Here is a 20,690-nt window from a genome sequence, read left to right on the forward strand (position 1 = left end):
CCCATCTACTCAGACAGAGCAAGCGTGTCAATAAATAAAACATGTGTCATGTCCCCTACCCAGATACACAACAGCACACAGACACATCCATAGGAGTCTTACTCAACTTATTTTATTTACAGGAGCCACAAATGCAAAGGTTTATTTTCCCATATCATTTCAGACACCGGTAATACACGATTTTCTTTGCCTTTTTCACATGAAGAGTGGACTAACCAGAGACATGGAAGCCAATCTCAATCTAAAGGCAAGACGCTTGGATGACGAATCATCATTGATATTTAATTCTAAATCCCTTAGAAAAAGATAAATAAATTAGAACATTCTCTGAATTTCTCCCCTCTTTCAGGATGTTGGTTGAACTAAACGCTGGATACACTTGCAGTAGAGAATTGTGGAAAATACATGGCTGAGGACAGAGTATGGAAAAAGCAATGAAACACCACCTACCAGAATATGTAGGTACAGTGCTAGCAAGAAAGAGATCAAACAAAATGGCATAACAAAAATATTTTTACTACAACATAACATTTACAGAAAATAAGTACAGAAGCAACACAAGTCTGTGTGGATCTCAGCAATGAAGTGACGATGATAGTATTTCATGCCTCGTTGTTTCAAGTCAGAATTGGGTGTACATTCCCCCCCATCAACACTTCTCAGTATCAATACGGATCTAACTTGTTAGAACAGTCATGTTCTGAGCTTGGTTAAGTACATGCTTTTAATGAAGTATCATAGGAGAAAAAAATAACATTAAAATAACATTAAAAGAAAATGAAAAGAACGCCTTTCTCCCCAGAAGGAAGTCGTAACCAACACCCTCACCTCCCTAATCTGAGCTTCTGCCAAGGGCTTGCAAACACAGGACTTCCGAACCCACAACTTCAACTGTCTGAGGGAAACAAAGGTTACTCTAAATTCAACAAGGGGCTAGGCGGCATAACCTCAAGTGGACATTTTCAAATGGGTGGGTATTTGGTGGCTGTGTCACAAACTCCCTCAGTTTATTGACCTTCGACTAAACTGACCCATTCTATGACTGTGGTTCCAGGGCGATTTCCTATGTTTGTAAACCCTCGGCGGTGCGCCGAGACTTGTCGTTCACCCCCCCCCGGAGAAACAGAAAGCTGTGGTTGGGCATCAGCCTCTGTCCATGCATTCGAGCAGTGAGCCGGGACAAAGACAAAACACATTGCTATGTGTCATAAAATCACCCGAGGGCTGCAGTAGTTTCGTTTTCTTTTAAATATATTCTTTACCGTTTTTTTTCTTGCTTTTATCTTGTTTTTTTTGTCTAAGACTGTCCTTTAAATGCAAATAAAGGAGATCATCTTGGTTGTGTTAACATCCAGTGCCTGTCTGTTTTCTTCTATACCTCAATGCTGTTTCCCGCATAAAGCCGGGTCCATGTCCGAGCTGCAAGGTGCACAGAGAGGGGGTTCATTAACTACAGGTATTAGCATTCTTCTTGAAGGAATGTCTTGCTATCTCTGAATTGATTTGACCTGCAGTGGCACTTTAGGAGGCTGAAGTGAAGAGCACTACAAGAGCAGTAAGTAATTGGTTCCTTCTTACACTCACTGCCTCTGTTTAAAACCAGGCTTTGTTCACATTCAGCGATAGGTACTCTTGATCAGAGGATGCAAAATAATTTAGGTGCCAAAGTGTGAGAATTTAAACTGGGTTCACTTTAAACATGAACATGACACGTAAGCGCGCTGTCTCACCTGTCTCAATGGCTTGGGCTTCGTTTGATTTCCACTGCTCTGCAACATCGTTTGCAAGTGGGTCATCAGGGTTAGGAGCGCTTAATAATGCTTGGATTGATAGCAGCACTGTGCGGATCTGCAAAGCTGGGGACCACTTATCTGTGAGAGAAAAAGAAAATGGTGGAGGAAGGAGTCATACTTTGAGTCAGGACATGACTGTGACTAATGATAATTGTGAATCTGGATAACTCACCTTTCAAGATGTCCAGGCATATCCTACCCAGCTTGTCCACATTGGGGTGGTAGATTTTGGTCATGAATCGCACTTTGGGAGCTGCCATGGGATATTCTTCTGGCAGAAAGAGTTCAAGTTTAAAGGTGCCTCCTTCGAAAGGGGAGTCCTGGGGCCCTGAAATCACCACATGGAAGTAGCGTGCATTCGCCTCATCAGGCTCTGCCTTTATTCCAGGAACAGGTTCGGCCAGCAAACGCTGAGTCTCCTGAACACGGACAGAGATACAGATCGAGACAGGCAGGTAGATAGACAAACACATGCAAACAGAAACGTGTCTGGTTCGAAGTGAACCCAGGTTAAATTGTCTCAAGCAGAATGCGACACACATGTAGCGAGACAGATAAGCACCAACAACCAGATGTCAGGTCAGGGTCAATAGTTACCAAGGTTTTGGACAACTATGTTTTGGTGCAAGGACAGCCATCCATACATTCAAGATTAGGTTTGGCATTCTGTTTGTGAACTATTTAGGGCCAATGAACAATCACTCTGTCTTGTCTCTTTCAAGAGCACAAAATAGTCACTCACGCAGTGTTTTAGATCCTCAGTTAAGAGCTCATAGGATACATTCTATTGCAGTTAAATAAAAGGTTAAATAAACAAAATATATAATAATAATAATTACATGCCTGGAGGTGAACTAGCTGCAGTCTGTTTTTTGTGAATTATGTCTGAGGCCTAGTGAGAACCAACATGTAACATCTTCATGGTATGACTGTCATTCTGGAAATAAATGTATTATCAATTACTTTCAAATATAACTCACCGATAGGCCCATGTACACTATAACACCAACTGTAAATGTTTGTCTTCTCAGTTTTTTTATTCAACAACTAGGGAAGTCAGTAAGTTAGGCTAGTTGAGTAGGCTGATAAATTGAATGTTTCTGTCAAACATTTGTTTTTGCGGCCACCTAGTATATGTATGACAAACTATTGTCCCATGTCGCTTCATTCATTTTTGACATAGAACTCCTGCAAGACCAACAAGATCTCCTGATCCTACTCATTGGGCCTAGACACAGTTTGAGAGAAATACCTGCACTGCCACCGGCTTCTATACTACAGCCAAGTTAGCTTTGCTACCCAAAGCACTTTCATACACAGTAAACCGAGCAAGTAAATGTGAGTTTATAATACACACTCTGGAGTCCAGTAGTACAGCAAGTTCAATCAATATCTAACTAGCTAAATTTGCTAGCTGTATGTACGTTGCTAACATTAGCTAGCAGTGCCAGTCGAGGGTCACTGCTCAGATCGCTAACTTGAAACCATAGCAAGGTTACTTCAATACATGTACACTAAGAAAAGTATTACTCTCAACACAAATAAGCAATTAAGTAGACTTGGGCCATACTCAGCAGGAAGGTTAATACATTTAACCAAACATTCCTCTGACTTGGGTCTGAGCCTGAGACATACAGTACCTAGCTAACGGAAGTAACGTTAGTTAGCTAGCAAATCCATGGCAATGCACGTGCCGAGTCGTATTTTTCTATGCAACTCAATGGGGACCGAACTACGGCTTGTGAACTATTTATTGCATGGGGTTTTTGGAATTACCTTTATAATCCTGCGGGGTAGTCCTGCCATCTTGTTTTACTGTATACAGTATTTTTGTATGTTCACTCCTTCGTCGCCGACAAACACGCCTTCCGGTGAATGGTGTTGGCCTCTGACGGGATTGTGAATGCTGGGAAATGTATTTTGGTCAACGACCAGCGTGAACATATTTCAATTAAACGAACTTCATGTTCCAGGAGTGGGTGCTTTCAAAATCTTAGAGAAAATACTAGAAATATGAACTTACTCTTTATTGTAATTTCTTTGAATCCGAAAAACGTGAAAGACATGGAGTGAGTTGAAATTATCGTAAAAATGGACAGTTGTTCTGCACAGTAGGACCCAATGTTTCAGTCTCAGTTGCAGCTTTCTCCCGCTACGCTGGTCCCCATTGCAGTGTTCTCCTTCCTCCACAATAACATGCAGATACCTTAACCAGGTCCCAGAATTTCATGAAATAAAAGGTATTCAGCAAATAGGGAAAATATATATTTCACTGACAGTTTTGGTAATCTGCTTCAAAACATAAGTGCGCAACTACAGATTTGTTAATTTTATTTTACAGCACAAATAATTGCACAAAAAAACAGTTTGGGATTTGGGGGGTGAGCCAAGTTAATAATTCTGTACGGTATCAATGATTCTGAAGGTAAGAAGCTCCTTAACAACTATCTGTCTTTTGGGGGATCTCTCTTTCTGCGTCGCGTATGGTACCTATGAAAAAAAGGAACAAAAGTTAACATTTTCAATATACAGTGGATTCGGAAAGTATTCAGACCCTTTGACTTTTTCCACATTTTGTTACAGCCTTATTCTGAAATGAATTAAATTGTTATCTCTCAATCTACACACAATACCCCATAATGACAACGCAAAAACAGGTTTTTAGAAATCTTTGCAAATGTAATTAAAAATAAAATATCACATTTACATAAGTATTCAGACCCTTTACTCAGTAGTTTGTTGAAGCACCTTTGGCAGCGATTATAGCCTCGAGTCTTCTTGGGTATGACGCTACAAGCTTGGCACACGTGTATTTGGGGAGTTTCTCCCATTCTTCTCTGCAGATCCTCTCAAGATCTATCAGGTTGGATAGGGAGCGTCGCTGCACAGCGATGTTCAGGTCTCTCCAGAGATGTTCGGTCGGGTTCAAGTCCGGGCTCTGTCTGGGCCACTCAAGGACATTCAGAGACTTGTCCCGATGCCACTCCTGCATGGTCTTGGCTGTGTGCTTAGAGTCATTCCTGACTAGTCTCCCAGTCCCTGCCGCTGAAAAACATCCACACAGTATGAACCTGCCACCACCATGCTTCACCGTAGGCATGGTGCCAGGTTTCCTCCAGACATGACGCTTGCCATTCAAATAGTTTCATCAGACCAGAGAATCTTGTTTATCATGGCCTGAGAGCCCTTTAGGTGCCATTTGGCAAACTCCAAGCGAGCTGTCATGTGCCTTTTGCTGAGGAGTGGCTTCTGTCTGGCCACTACCATAAAGCCCTGATTGGTGGAGTGCAGCAAAGATAGTTGTCCTTCTGGAAGGTTCTCCTTTCTCCACATAGGAACTCTGGAGCTCTGGCAGAGTGACCATTGGGTTCTTGGTCACCTTCCTGACTAAGGCCCTTTTCCCCCGATTGCTCAGTTTGGCTGAGCGGCCAGCTCTAGGAAGAGTCTTGGTGGTTCCAAACTTACTCCATTTAAGAATGATGGAGGCCACTGTGTTCTTGGGGACCTTCAATGCTGCAGAAATGTTTAGGTATCCTTCCCCAGATCTGTGCCACAACAGAATCCTGTCTCGAAGCTCTACGGACAAATCCTTCGACCTCATGGCTTGGTTTTTGCTCTGACATGCACTGTCAACTGTGGGACCTTATATAGACAGGTGTGTTCCTTTCCAAATCATGTCCAATCAATTGAATTTACCCCAGGTGGACTCCAATCAAGCAGCAGAAACATCTCAAGGATGATCAATGGAAACAGAATGCACCTGAGCTTAACTTGGAGTGTCATAGCAAAGGTTTTTATTTATATAAGGTTTACGTTTTTTAATATTAATAAAAATGTGCAAACATTTCTAAAAACCTGTTTTCGCTTTGTCATTATGGGGTATTGTGTGAACATGGATAAAATGTATTTTTTTCTCAATTTTAGAATAAGGCTGTAACATAACAAAATGTGGAAAAAGGGAAGGGGTCTGAATACTTTGCGAATGCAGTCTATAGGTGATTTTAAAAAGGACTGAGTGAGGATTTTACCCACCTTCATGCAAGTTTCTCACTCAATACATTAGCATTACATTAATTTACAAATTAGCAACTAAAGGTACATTTTGGATACTTAACGTTTGCATTGGGCCTTTTATCTCAATATCAAATCATTTCTGGGTAACAATTATGTATCCCTACTGGGATTATTTTCAATCAAAATGGTCAAAAACAAACAAAAATAGCTTCTTAGCAAGAGCAATTTCTCAAGCATGAATTTTGCTAGGACTGTCGGAGTGGGGAGGGGAAATCCGAAGCCTCGTTATTGGCAAAGACATTTGGAACTCTTTCATATTGGTCTATTAACTAATTTACTGCCTGGTGATGTCACCAAGCAGGCCAAAACAGGCTGAAGTTTCAGACGACCTTTTCAAACAGCTCTCTTACACTAAAAGAGCATTATCATTTTCACACCATTCTTCCAACATCAGTATGGAAATATATATAAAACTCAGGAAATTACATTTTTGACTGCACTGGGCCTTTAATACTAAGGAAGTGCCATGTGAGTTCAGTACCAATATTTAATATGGAACGGGTGTGGCATCTATCTATTGCCCTGCTTTGAGCAATCAACATCATTTTCTCCTTCTGAGTATCTCTTCATAATTTAGACAGTGCCCAGTTAGTACTGACTATCACTAAAGTGATTCAATCATAGAAGGTGTACTTACTGTCCCACAGGGTACCAGCGGTGCTTGGTGGTGTGAAACAGTTTGCTGAGCTCCTCGATGGTGGGGGCCGGTTTGTTCTGCAGCACCTCCCTGCCGAGGTGGGCTTTCAGCACCTGGTCATGTGTCTCTGCCGGATTGGTCAGGGGGTCTGGCCGTAGAATGGGCTACAGTGTCACAAATACATAAGAAAGCCATAACAATCAAAGACCATTTATGCTGTTTTTCAACATAAATCGCAGGGCTTATTTTGCTGTTTAATAGGCAGCATGGTGAGAAAAGGGGCATATTGCTAGCAGGTAAATCTCAGCCTCCCACAGACATCATGATTTCACAGATCAATCTGCAGGGCTTATTGCGTTTGCAAATGCAGTATTAACAGTATTTAAATGTTTCCTTTTCCTCATCATCTCTGTTAACGTCAGTATCGGCAAATCCAAGTTCTAATTTCTTACCTGGGTAAGTTCATAAGGAACATCCTCAGAGGGATGGTAGCACACTATGGTCTTCCCATCAGATGTCACACCAATTTCCACCTTACTGCAATGAAGGTGACAAGAAATGAACAAAGTCATCGCAATGCACACTCACAAAATTATGATTTACTGTAACTAAGGCTACGTTGCAAGTTATCTATTTACCAATCATCATCAATGGAAGGTCCACGGATAGTTGACTTGTGAAGGACAGGCACAACGCCTGTTGTGGATATATTGGTTTACATAAATCAAAAGGTACAGTATGATGTGATTAATAACTGCCAAGCTACAGTCACAAGATTGCTAGCCAGCTGGGTTCTCTGCCTCAGAAATTCTTGCTAATATATGTGCGCTAACATTAACTAGATAGTTAGCTGACGAAATCCTTTCAGCACTTGAGATTGTGTTCACAAAACGCGTTCCTTAATATTGCAAGTTTTACAATAGACAGTACTCACCTGTGCAGTGTTTCAGTTGAGTAACAGTTGAAAACCGTGTAAATAAACAACTCAACCTATTTAAATGACCTGTAGTAGCCATGCTCATCAAAAATGGTGTACTTGTGTTACATGAAAATATTTCCGTGTATGTACTACAAGGAAATAATTCCGTATGGATACGTAAACCCTACACGTCTGTTCCGCTGTACAAACCTTCATGAACAAACCCTTTTTCTTTAGTAAAGCCAAAGTAAAAATACAAAAATAAAACAACTGGGACAGTTTAACTGTCAAATGTATTTGGGGAAAAAGTATTTATCACATTTGTGATAAATACTTTTTATAAATGCATTATGACATCATAAATATCATTTTAGAATTGGAATAGAGTAAACTGAGAAATAATGGGATTTGAACATTTTGCTAATTCGTTAACATGAAACACAAGTTACAGCATTGCTCTTAACCTCCATATAATGGCAACTGAACATCAAAAGGGTTACCGATGTGACCTCATACTGGAACCTTCTCAGTACTCCACAGTTCCACCGCCAATGGAGGAGGGGAAGGCAAAGGTATCAGTGAAACTTCAGGCAGAGGTTTTTAACCCATTCACCCTGTCTCCTCTGCCAGAACAGACAATCCGTGATGTTCTTGTTGACTGGGTGCAAAACAAACCGCTCCTTTCACCCACTGCAGCCAGAGGAATGGTCATCACTGGCGTAACCCATGAGGTTACATACTGTTACAGACTGGAAACATTTACAGAGCACAGATCAGTGTGCTTAAGATTTGAACCGCAATGCAAAACTTCCAAAGCACCAGTGTCTCCAAAACCAGCAGGGGAAGTAAAGGAGCCACAACCCTGGAAGGTGCCTGTGACCCCGGCCAAGATGTTCCACAACCAGGTGTTAAATTACAGGCTGATTCACACAGACCGAGTGACCGGGTGCTCTTACTGCCAGGAGCAGAAGTGGGTTATGTGCAAGGCCTGCTGTGCCTCTACTAGGGTGCGCTGCCCTGTGTGCCATGGGCGAGGCAGGGGCACCAAAAAGCCCTGCAGAGAGTGCAAGGGTGAGAAGATGGTGCCCTGCATGTCCTGCATGTCCCTGGGCCGGGTTTGCTGTGAGATGTGCGTGGGAAATGGTCAGCTGTGCTACTTCAAAGAGCTGCGGGTGGACTACCGCTGTCATCTTGACAGGTACCTGCTAGGTGTCCCAGGCGGCATCCCAGAGGAGAGGATTTCCCATGCCACAGGGGAGATCCTCCACAATGGCTTGGGCCAAAAGGTGTGTCCCATTAGCACCTTCTCTGTGGAAGAGGTCAACGCAGCCTCACGGCGGATGGTGCGGTCGTCCCACTCCAGCTGGCCCCAGTGCCGCATCATTCAACAGAGACATCTGCTGAGGGCAGTGCCAGTGACTCGAGTCCAGTATCGCTGGAGGGATACTTCTGGGAGTGTGTTTATTTTTGGAGTAGACCACTCCATCTACTGGCCAGACTACCCAGAGAAGAGGATCTGTCTCTGTTGCCCCTGGTTATAGAACTGGTACTGCTTAATTCCCAGATAAAAGCTTCATCAAACACATGCGTATGATAAAGAAGATTGTTGTCCTTTCCTTTTCAAATATCAGATTTACTACAATACCAGTCAAAAGTTTGGACACACCTACTCATTCAAGGGCTTTTCTTTATTTTTAATATTTTCTACATTGTAGAATAATAGTGAAGACCTCAAAATTATGAAATAAAACATATGGAATCATGTAGTAACCAAAAAAGTGTTAAACAAATCAAAATGTTTTATATTTGAGATTCTTCAAAGTAGCCACCCTTTGCCTTGACAGCTTTGCACACTCTTGGTATTCTCTCAACCAGCTTCACCTGGAATGCTTTTCCAACAGTCTTGAAGGAGTTCCCACAGATGCTGAGCACTTGTTGGCTTTTCCTTCACTCTGCAGTCCAACTCATCCCAAACCATCTCAACTGGATCGAGGTCAGGTGATTGTGGAGGCCAGGTCATCTGATGCAGCACTCCATCACTCTCCTTCTTGGTCAAATAGCCCTTACACAGCCTGGAGGTGTGTTGAGCCATTGTCCTGTTGAAAAACAAATGATATTCCCACTAAGCGCAAACCAGATGGGATGGTGTATCGTTGCAGAATGCTTTGGTAGCCATGCTGGTTAAGTGTGCCTTGAATTCTAAATAAATCAGACAATGTCCCCAGCAAAGCACCCCCACACCACCTCCTCCATGCTTCACAGTAGGAACTACACATACAGAGATCATCCGTTCACCTACTCTGCATCTCATAAAGACAAGGCGGTTCGAACAAAAAAATCTCAAATTTGGACCACAGGACAGATTTCATACCATCTAATGTCCATTGCTCATGTTTCTTGTTCTTATTGGTGTCCTTTAGTAGTGGTTTCTTTGCAGCAATTCGACCATGAAGGCCTGATTCACGCAATCTCCTCTGAACAGTTGATGTTGAGATGTGCCTGTTACTTGAACTCTGAAGCATTTATTTGGGCTGCAATTTCAGAGGCGCAGTTAACTCTAATGAACTTATCCTCTGCAGCAGAGGTAACTCTGGGTCTTACTTTCCTGTGGTGGTCCTCATGAGAGCCAGTTTCATCATAGCGCTTGATGGTTAAGAATCTTTTAAAGTTCTTGAAATGTTCTGCATTGACTGACCTTCATGTCTTAAAGGAATGATGGACTATCTTTTCTCTTTGCTTATTTGAGCTGTTCTTGCCATATGGACTTTCACCAAATAGGGCTATCTTCTGTATACCACCCCTACCTTGTCACAACACAACTGATTGTCCCAAACATATTAAGGAAAGAAATTCCACAAATTAAGGCACACCTGTTAATTGAAATGCATTCCAGGTGACTACCTGATGAAGCTGGTTGAGAATACCAAGAGTGTACAAAGCTGTCAAGGCAAAGTGTGGCTACTTTGAACAATCTCAAATACAAAATATATTTTGATTTGTTTAACAGTTTTTTGGTTACTACATGCTTCCATGTGTTATTTCATAGTTTTGATGTCTTCACTATTATTCTACAATGTAGAAAATAGTAAAAACAAAGGAAACCCTGGAATGAGTAGGTGTGTCCAAACGTTTGACTGGTACTGTATATTTTTCACAAGTTGGTCAAATTCGTATTTCTTTACCATTTTTCCCTGATGGGCCTTTCAGTCAATGTTTGAGTAGGTATTTCAGATTTCAGATTTCTAATTTAACCAATGCAGAAATGTCACTGACATAATACATCGTTTATTCGGGGAGGGAAGGCCAAGATTAGCAAATTTCAGGCCAAGATTAGCAAAGTCCTACACAAATAATCATTGATGACACTAAACCAGATACCTGTGCCTTCAAAATCACATTTCAATAGTTATTTCATTGATTGTTAGTCAAAAACAAATATCTATTGAATTATTTTGCCATATACATTCAGATAAATATTGACCTTCCTTGTTGCAAAGACATTTTAGCTCACAAAACAAATATTTATGTGGCACTGAACTATTAGGAGATCTGTTTTAAAAGAAAAGTTTGAAGAGAGAAAGTCCATCCACAGCTCTGGCAATGTTCTTGAAGTGCCTTCTTGGTCCCAGGTTGACAAAGTCTTTGGCTATGTGGATCTCTCTGTGTAAGTCCAAGGTACTGCTCTATGTTGATTGGAAGTTGGTCCAGAGTGGCTCACTAGGAAAGCTCCATATCTGCTGTGGAGGAAGTGCTGCTGGATGCCTCAGGCGCTGTGGTTGCCACCAACCGCTCCCGATTGCCAAACACCTCAGCGACTGGAGACAGCACGCAAAGAAAGTCAGTGAACATACTCGGTCACGTACACACAAACACACCATGTTGATGACCATCAGCTACTGATATAACACCTCAGTGACCAAGTGGACACACAGCTATACAAACCCATGACTCTACTACCAAGCAGGAGAGATGATAGCTATATAAACTTAACAGTCAAAGCCCATAATAAATAGATGTTCAATACAGAGGGAGAGAGATACTCTCTCTGTATTGAACAGGTAGTTTTTCGTAGCCACAGTGCTTCTACATCTGCATTGCTTGCTGTTTGGGGTTTTAGGCTGGGTTTCTGTATAGCACTTTGTGACATCTGCTAATGTAAAAAGGGCTTTAAATACATTTGGGTGATTGATTAAAAAAGTGTAAAGGCTAGTTGCCATATTCTAAATATATATATTTTTCTGGAACAAAAAGAAAATACATGATGGACTCGGCTCCTTGTCAGGCCTAGAGCAGAAGGTAATGACATTGAAACTGTACCTGCTGCCACATCACTTATGTCCCAAACCCGCAGGCCATCCCTCTGTCCCCCAAAGGCATATACAAAGGGCATGTCAGGACAGCACGCTGCACAGAACAGCACCCCCTATCAACAGAAAGGGAGCATTTCACCGCAACAGCCACATATACAGCACACACCCAAACATTTGCTGTTAAGACAGAAACGTGATGGATCTTATTGCAATGACATGGCAATGATTACAGCGACAGAAACCATCGTTACCATTTTCATGTCCCGGGTGTGAACTAGATTGGGCTTGTTCCCCAAGATGTCCCAAATCTTGACGTGTTTGTCTGCTGAGGAGGTGACCAAGCATCCCCGGATCTGGCTGCTAAGGTCCAAGCCTACGGGGCCAGAGACAACTGACTTCAATTCTGTTTCCCTGACCTTGAATGCCATGTTTGTGTACCAGTACTCATCCAGTATTTTAAAGTCTGAATATGAAGGGGTAGGGGCTAGAGGAAGTAGGGGCAGAAATTGGCCTGTGACCACACCCACCTGACACCTCTCCGTCATGTGCCCTTAGCGTAAACACTGGCTTGTCCGAGCGTGCGTCCAGACAGTAAATAAAGCCGTCCTCTGTGCTCGCCTAAAACATAGCCAAACATCAGTGAGAGTGGAAACAGGAAAGTGCACCAAGCATTTTCCATGTGAAAGTTAGCCAATATGCTATGTGAGAGGTGGCAAGAGGGCATTTTACCAGGAAGTTGCAGGGCGAGAAGTGGTTCCAGGCGACCCTTTCCACCTGCCCGCTAAACCTCCAAGTGCGATGGCTGCTGTCCGGGCTGCGGCAGTCATACAGGATTGCCGACCTGGCCAGAGGAAGACGACGCAGGTTAAGACTTGTTAGTTTTGTACATTCACAATCCTGACCTCCTATATACAGGAGATGACAATTAATTGACAATTTCAGAGGTTGTAACAGATTAAGATTGGACATACTTATCGTATGATCCTGATATCAGGGTCTGAGCTTCAAAGGGGTGGAACATCAACGTCTGAACCTAAAAGGGACTTGACTTTAATGTTTGAGATCAACATTACAAGTAAGCAGGCAGGCTACACCCAAAATCAACTTCAAATCGTATTTTTGTTTATTTACAGTAGGTCCATTATGAGAAGTTAAACAGGCTGTGATGACTGGATACACGTACCTTGTCAGTGTGTCTGCGCAGTGTTGTTGCCGGCTTACCCTGTGCCAGATCCCACAGGATCACGGTTTTGTCGGCTGACCCACTGGCCAAGACGTTGCTGTGGAAGAGAAGCAACACACAGAAACTCAGAGTAAAGGTGGAGGGAAGGTTTGTGACAACGCAAGTGACATTGTGATTGTGTGGTTACACTGACATGAGTGGAAAGGTCTGGGACTAGGGGTAACGGGTACAACTCCAATATGACTCACCGGACCAGTTTGTTCCAGGATAAGTCCAGTACAGCGTCTGTATGACCTTCCACTGGCTCTGCTGCAGCCTAAAAATTCTAATTGCATGTTAGGATTCAGGCCATAGTGAGGAGACGCCAACACCATAACAGTAGAAACTACCACATCCAAGTCCTTGTGGGAAAATTACCTTTTTGCTTTTCTTTTTCTTCTTGGAGGCCTTCTTGCTCCCCAGGGTGAAGGCAGGCTCTAGGCAGTCCACCACATCCAGGTCCCACACGTCGATCTGCGGTGTCATGTTGCCTACAGCCACATAATTGCCTGTACAAACGGATGGAGTTAATGTGAAGTCAAAAAACAACGTTATACACTGAGAAAACACTGAACTGAATGTCCATTTCGCAGAGTCGGGTTGAGATAAACTGCTGTTTGAGCTTAACTCAAACCTGAGAATCCACTCAACACTATAAAAAGTGAATTCACTCACCTGTGCCTTCTGGACTAGGGTCAAAGTTAAGCCACTCCACACACAATGGATAGGCTGGCAGGAGTATGTCATGGTGAACATATAGGGATTCCTCCTCGGTGTTGTATACTGTGCAGAGGCAAATAAATACATTCATTAAAACAGCCTTTGTTTTTACACTGGCATGTACACAGAGTATACCAAACGTTAGGAAAATCTTCATAATATTGAGTTGCAACCCCCCCCCCCGTTCCCCTCAGAAGGGACTCAATTCGTCAGGGCATGGACTCTGCAAGGTTTCAAAAGCGTTCCACAGGGATGCTGGCCTATGTGGTGGGAAATTGGCTGGATGTCCTTTGGGTGACGGACCATTCTTCATACACACGGGAAACTGTTCATGAAAAACCCAGAAGCGTTGCAGTTTTTGACACAAACCATTGCGCCTGGCACCTGCTACCATACCCCGTACAAAGGCATTTAAATATTTTGTCTTGCCCATTCACCCTCTGATTGGCACACATACACAATCCATGTCCCAAGGTTTAAAAATCCTTCTTTAACCCGTCTCCTCCACCTACACTGATTGAAGTGGATTTGACGTCAGATGAATGCTATGATTGCTTGTTTGTCAGTCTATGTCATGGAAAGAGCATGTTTGGTACACTCACTATGTCTACACTGATACTATTTGATGCTGTGAAGCAGGAGTTTGTGTAAGTCTAAGCTGAGAGTCAAATTTCCAGGTAGAACAACAGTCTCTGTAACTCACCGTGAATCTCCAGGTTGCAGCAGTCCTTCTCTGCTCTGCCTGAAATGATGAGGTTATCATTGGGCTTGATTTGAAAGTCCTCTCGCTCATACTGGTCCTGGAGACACAAAGAAAAGATAACAACCAAGTCTGAATGACACAGAATTACCAGAAATGAAGAGCGGAAACGATAACCCGAAAACTATTGACACCAACCACTTATCGCAGGCATTTTGCTGATATCGTTCATTCCGATAAGTAGCCTATACTAGAGAAATGTGAAGTTGGAAATGAAATAAGTTTGTTCAATGGGACAATTGATGGCTACAACAATCAAACTAGTAGTAGCTGTTTAAAGGATAATAAAAAAAACACTGTGGTGCACATTATAAACTTATTGTTTCTATTTATCGGTATCGCATCAATTATGTCATTTAGCACAATACGGATTTTTTAAGTGGCAGGTAGCCTAGCAGTTAGAGGGTTGGGCCAGTAACCAAAAGGTCGCTCGATCGAATACCCGAGCAGACATGGTGAAAAATCTACCGATGGCCCTTAAGCAAGGCACTTGACCCCAATTTGCTTCAGGGGCGCCGTACTACTATGGCTGACCCTGTAAAACAACACAATTCACTGCACCTATCCGGTGTGTGACAATAAAACACATTTTATGTGATAGCTTGGCATGCACTACTAGTTGGTACCAAACCAGACTGGTGAGATGTTTCATCACTCTGAACTGGCACACAGCCCTGGACTCACTGTGTCTTTGATGGTAATGTAAGGATCCTCCTCATTGGTGCTGAACACTGTGAGGCCGGCAAGGCTGTCACCAAGGTTGGCAGTCACTGTGCCAGAAAAAAAAGATGGAACAGTAAGAGAGTTATTTGGGAAAAAAACAAACAGTGATTAACACAGTCCTCTTGGCATATTAACAGAGAGAGATAACCCATGAATTTAAGATCAGACATAATCTGAGAGCAGATGCAGAAACTATATTTACCCGAGTCTTCCTCATCATATCTATCCAAACCATACTTTGCTAGTTCATCAGCTTCCTCCCTTCCTGCTTCATTTTCATCTTGCTCTGGCTCCTGTCCCTGAACAGCTTCTGCCTCGTCACTCTGTTCCTGCCCGCTGGCCATGCCTTCATCCTCCTCATCCTCCTCTTCACCTACGCGTTCACTGAGTAAACACAAATAAACTCAGCAAAAAAAGAAACATCCCTTTTTCAGGACCCTGTCTTTCAAAGATAATTCGTAAAAATCACAGATCTTCATTATAAAGGGTTTAAACACTGTTTCCCATGCTTGTTCAATGAACCATAAACAATTAATGAACATGCACCTGTGGAATGGTCGTTAAGACACTAAAAGCTTACAGACGGTAGTCAATTAAGGTCACAGTTATGAACACTTAGGACACTAAAGAGGCCTTTCTACTGACTGAAAAACACCAAAAGAAAGATGCCCAGGGTCCCTGCTCATCTGCGTGAACGTGCCTATCACGGAACCCAAACCGGCTACGCACGTGCGCCATCGTGCATAAATTTATTTTGTCCCCCCCACACCAAACGCGATCACGACACGCAGGTTAAAATATCAAAACAAACTCTGAACCAATTACATTAATTTGGGGACAGGTCGAAAAGCATTAAACATTTATGGCAATTTAGTTAGCCATCTTGCACTTGCTAGCTAATTTGTCCCATTTAGCTAGCTTGCTGTTGCTAGTTAATTTGTTCTGGAATATAAACATTGAGTTGTTATTTTACCTGAAATGCACAAGGTCCTCTACGACAATTAATCCACACATAAAACGGTCAACCGAATCGTTTCTAGTCATCTCTCCTTCTTCTAGGCTTTTTCTTCTCTTGGCAACTTTCATAAATTTGGTGCATTACCGCCACTGACCTCGTTCGTCTTTCAGTCACCCACGTGGGTATAACCAATGAGGAGATGGCACGTGGGTACCTGCTTCTATAAACCAATGAGGAGAGCAGGACTTGCAGCGCAATCTGCGTCACAAATAGGACTGACTTCTATTTTAGCCCTTGTCAACGCAGATGCTCGTTGGCGCACGCGAGCAGTGTGGGTGCAATAATTTAATAATATAGATTTCTACATTTATTTTGCAACGCACGCGCATGCGAGCGGTGTAGTCAGCCTGTTAGGCATGCTGTAAGGAGGCATGAGGACTGCAGATGTGGCCAGGGCAATACATTGCAATGTCCGTACTGTGAGACGCCTAAGACAGCGCTACAGAGAGACAGGACGGACAGCTGATAGTCCTCGCAGTGGCAGACCACATGTAACAACACCTGCACAGGATCGGTACATCCAAACATCACACCTGCGGGACAGGTACAGGATGGCAACAACAACTGCCCGAGTTACACCAGGAACGCAATCCCTCCATCAGTGCTCAGACTGTCCGCAATAGGCTGAGAGAGGCTGGACTGAGGGCTTGTAGGCCTGTTGTAAGGCAGGTCCTCACCAGACATCACAGGCAACAATGTCGCCTATGGGCACAAACCCACCGTGGCTGGACCAGACAGGACTCTTCACTGACAAGTCCCGGTTTTGTCTCACCAGGGGTGATGGTCGGACTTGCGTTTATCATCAAAGGAATGAGCGTTACACCGAGGCCTGTCCTCTGGAGCGGGATCGATTTGGAGATGGAGGGTCCGTCATGGTCTGGGGCGGTGTGTCACAGCATCATCGGACTGAGCTTGTTGTCATTGCAGGCAATCTCAACGCTGAGCGTTACAGGGAAGACATCCTCCTCCCTCATGTGGTACCCTTCCTGCAGGCTCAACCTGACATAACCCTCCAGTATGACAATGCCACCAGCCATACTGCTCGTTCTGTGCGTGATTTCCTGCAAGACAGGAATGTCAGTGTTCTGCCATTACCAGCGAAGAGCCCGGATCTCAATCCCATTGAGCACATCTGGAACCTGTTGAATCGGAGGGTGAAGGCTAGGGCCATTCCCCCCAGAAATGTCTGGGAAATTGCAGGTGCCTTGGTGGGGTAACATCTCATAGCAAGAACTGGCAAATCTGGTGCAGTCCATGAGGAGATGCACTGCAGTACTTAATGCAGCTGGTGGTCACACCAGATACTGACTGTTACTTTTGATTTTGATCCCCCCTTTGTTCAGGGACACATTATTCAATTTCTGTTAGTCATATGTTTGTGGAACTTGTTCAGTTTATGTCTCAGTTGTTGAATCTTGTTATGTTCATACAAATATTTACACATGTTAAGTTTGCTGAAACTAAACGCAGTTGACAGTGAGTTTCCTGAAAATAAACGCAGTTGACAGTGAGAGGACGTTTACATTGACACAAATACATTAATTGCTAATCCTGAACAAGATTTCAAAGAAATCACCATTTATAATGTTGGGGTCAATTTCATTTTTTAACTCGTTTGATTTGATGAAACCCCCACCATTGAGGAAATTATTTCTGAGTCACTTCACTGGTCCAGAAATAATGAGTATTTCAAACATTTAGCTACACATTTCAATTAATTTCCTATATTGACTGAGTTTGAATAGCAGTTTCAGTCTCATAGTCCCACTCAGGTCAGTGATCTTTTCTGAAGCCCTCCAAACAAACAAAAAAAGTTGTCAAGTAAGTCATCCAAAAACTCCACTAACCTCAATTGTTCTTTTGCCTCTGCTATAATGTGTTGCAATTCTTCTTTGCTCAACTCCACCTGTAACAAAATGTGGCAACAGGTTAAATCAGACATTACCTAGCTGGTGCCATTCATTTTATTTGCATGAATTATGGTGCTTATAAACTATAAATGCTGTAATTACAACAGAACGTATTAACTAGCTTGCTAGCTATTAATCGGATTCCATTGCAAAACGTTTTGCAACTGAAACAGTTTACTCTGAACAACTTTTTGCAACGAAAACGAGTTTCTATTGGCCAAATTCTGGTAGGTCCCTCCCCTTTTCGTTTGCTTCAGTTTTTTTCTTTATTTAACTTGTTGTAAATAACAGTAACATGCAAAACATAAACATAACATAACAGCCAGAGGGAATCCAAAGAAATTAGAGAAAAATAAAAAAACTTATATCAAATCAGTTTGGCTCCTAGAGTAAACGGTAATAAAAACACCAAAGCCGTATTTTCTGTCTTGTTGGCAATTTAGCTAGCTACTTACCTTATCTGGTGTTTCCTTCGAAACGCCACGCTTCACCCATCCAACACAAGTGATTTGAGAACTCATTGTTGACAACGTTCTAGTAACAACATTCAATGTAATGTACAACTCTAAAGTGTTCAAAAACACTTCGTAAAGATCCAAAAGTTACATAGAAATTGCACGCATTAACATGTGAGTTGGGTCCTATAATGGCTAGACAGGCAGTGTCGCAGACTGATGACGTTTAACGGATGGGAGTGGGGGGGGGTCCCTTGTTCTTCTTCTTTGAGTTTTTATTGGCGGATCGCAACCAAATAACAGGTGCGTACACCGCCACTTACTGTACTGGACTGTGAGACCGGTCACGACCAGTCTATACCACTATATCCAAATCCCATTTTATTTGTCACATACAAGTGTTTAGAAAATGTTATTGTGGGTGTAGCGAAATCCTTGTGTTTCTAGCTTCGACAGTGCAGTAATATCTAACAAGTAATATCTAACAATTTCACAACATATACCCAATACAGACATATCTAGTAAAGGAATGGAATTAAGAATATATAAATATATGGGCTAGTAATGGCAGAGCGACAAAGATTTAGATGCAGTAGAATAGTATAGAATATAGTATACAGTCGTGACCAAAAGTTTTGAGAATGACAAAAATATAAATTTTCACAAAGTCTGCTGCCTCAGTTTGTATGATGACAATTTGCATATACTCCAGAATGTTATGAAGAGTGATCAGATGAATTTCAATTAATTGCAAAGTCCCTCTTTGCCATGCAAATGAACTGAATCCCCAAAAAACATTCCCATTGCATTTCAGCCCTGCCACAAAATGACCAGCTGACATCATGTGTGTGATTTTCTCATTAACACAGGTGTGAGTGTTGACGAGGACAAGGCTGGAGATCACTCTGTCATGCTGATTGAGGTCAAATAACAGACTGGAAGCTTCAAAAGGAGGATGGTGCGTGGAATCATTGCTCTTGCTCTGTCAACCATGGTTACCTGCAAGGAAACCCGTACCGTCATCATTGCTTTGCACAAAAAGGGCTTCACAGGCAAGGATATTGCTGCCAGTAAGATTGCACCTAAATCAATCATTTATCGGATCATCAAAAACTTCAAGGAGAGCGGTTCAATTGTTGTGAAGAAGGCTTCAGGGCGCCCAAGAAAGTCCAGCAAGCGCCAGGACCGTCTCCTAAAGTTGATTCAGCTGCGGGATCGGGGTACCACCAGCACAGAGCTTGCTCAGGAATGGCAGCAGGCAGGTGTGAGTGCATCTGCACGCACAGTGAGGGGAAGACTTTTGGAGGATGGCCTGGTGTAAAGAAGGGCAGCAAAGAAGCCACTTCTCTCCAGGAAAAACATCAGGGACAGACTGATATTCTGCAAAAGGTACAGGGATTGGGCTGCAGAGGACTGGGGTAAAGTCATTTTGTCTGATGAATCCCCTTTCCGATTGTTTGGGTCCTCCGGAAAAAAGATTGCCCGGAGAAGACAAGGTGAGCTACCATCAGTCCTGTGACATACCATCAGTCCTGTGTCATGCCAACAGTAAAGCATCCTGAGACCATTCATGTGTGGGGTTGCTTCTCAGCCAAGGGAGTAGGCTCACTCACAATTTTGCCTAAGAACACAGCCATGAATAAAGAATGGTACCAACACATCCTCCGAGAGCAACTTCTCCCAACCATCCAGGAACAGTTTGATGACGAACAATGCCTTTTCCAGCGTGATGGAGCACCTTGCCATAAGGCAAAAGGGATAACTAAGTGGCTCGGGGAACAAAACATCGATATTTTGGGTCCATGGCCAGGAAACTCCCCAGATCTTAATAATCCCATTGAGAACTTGTGGTCAATCCTCAAGAGGCGGGTGGACAAACAAAAACTCACAAATTCTGACAAACTCCAAGCATTGATTACGCAAGAATGGGCTGCCATCAGTCAGGATGTGGCCCAGAAGTTAATTGACAGCATGCCAGGGCGGATTGCAGAGGTCTTGAAAAAGAAGGGTCAACACTGCAAATATTGACTCTTTGCATCAACTTCATGTAATTGTCAATAAAAGCCTTTGACACTTATGAAATGCTTGTAATTATACTTCAGTATTCCATAGTAACATCTGAGAAATATATCTAAAGACACTGAAGCAG

General features: G+C 42.8%; 3 protein-coding genes across 3 annotated transcripts; all 3 read right to left on the bottom strand.

Annotated features, from left to right (window-relative positions):
- Positions 1-90: 90 nt before the first annotated feature.
- On the bottom strand, positions 91-3,715 carry LOC115199046 (ubiquitin-conjugating enzyme E2 N). Its single transcript, XM_029761562.1, has 4 exons — positions 3,570-3,715; positions 1,966-2,212; positions 1,731-1,871; positions 91-1,419 (listed from the first exon to the last, which is right to left on the bottom strand). Exons 1-4 carry the CDS (start codon positions 3,597-3,599, stop codon positions 1,373-1,375), a joined length of 465 nt encoding a protein of 154 aa, XP_029617422.1. The 5' UTR covers positions 3,600-3,715; the 3' UTR covers positions 91-1,372.
- Positions 3,716-3,805: 90 nt separating this feature from the next.
- On the bottom strand, positions 3,806-7,575 carry LOC115199048 (39S ribosomal protein L42, mitochondrial). The gene is made up of 5 exons (XM_029761563.1): positions 7,439-7,575; positions 7,143-7,200; positions 6,957-7,041; positions 6,505-6,668; positions 3,806-4,283 (listed from the first exon to the last, which is right to left on the bottom strand). The coding sequence occupies exons 1-5, from the start codon at positions 7,524-7,526 to the stop codon at positions 4,238-4,240; spliced, it is 441 nt and encodes a 146-aa protein (XP_029617423.1). The 5' UTR covers positions 7,527-7,575; the 3' UTR covers positions 3,806-4,237.
- Positions 7,576-10,686: 3,111 nt separating this feature from the next.
- Positions 10,687-18,754, bottom strand: LOC115199049 (periodic tryptophan protein 1 homolog). Its single transcript, XM_029761564.1, has 15 exons — positions 18,542-18,754; positions 18,024-18,082; positions 15,361-15,542; positions 15,120-15,205; positions 14,379-14,475; positions 13,631-13,738; positions 13,334-13,464; positions 13,165-13,232; positions 12,917-13,013; positions 12,705-12,766; positions 12,463-12,574; positions 12,261-12,351; positions 11,985-12,106; positions 11,741-11,846; positions 10,687-11,238 (listed from the first exon to the last, which is right to left on the bottom strand). The coding sequence occupies exons 1-15, from the start codon at positions 18,605-18,607 to the stop codon at positions 11,141-11,143; spliced, it is 1,485 nt and encodes a 494-aa protein (XP_029617424.1). The 5' UTR covers positions 18,608-18,754; the 3' UTR covers positions 10,687-11,140.
- Positions 18,755-20,690: the final 1,936 nt, after the last annotated feature.

This window comes from Salmo trutta, chromosome 8 (assembly GCF_901001165.1).
Source record: "Salmo trutta chromosome 8, fSalTru1.1, whole genome shotgun sequence".
Classification (NCBI taxonomy): Eukaryota; Metazoa; Chordata; class Actinopteri; order Salmoniformes; family Salmonidae; genus Salmo; species Salmo trutta.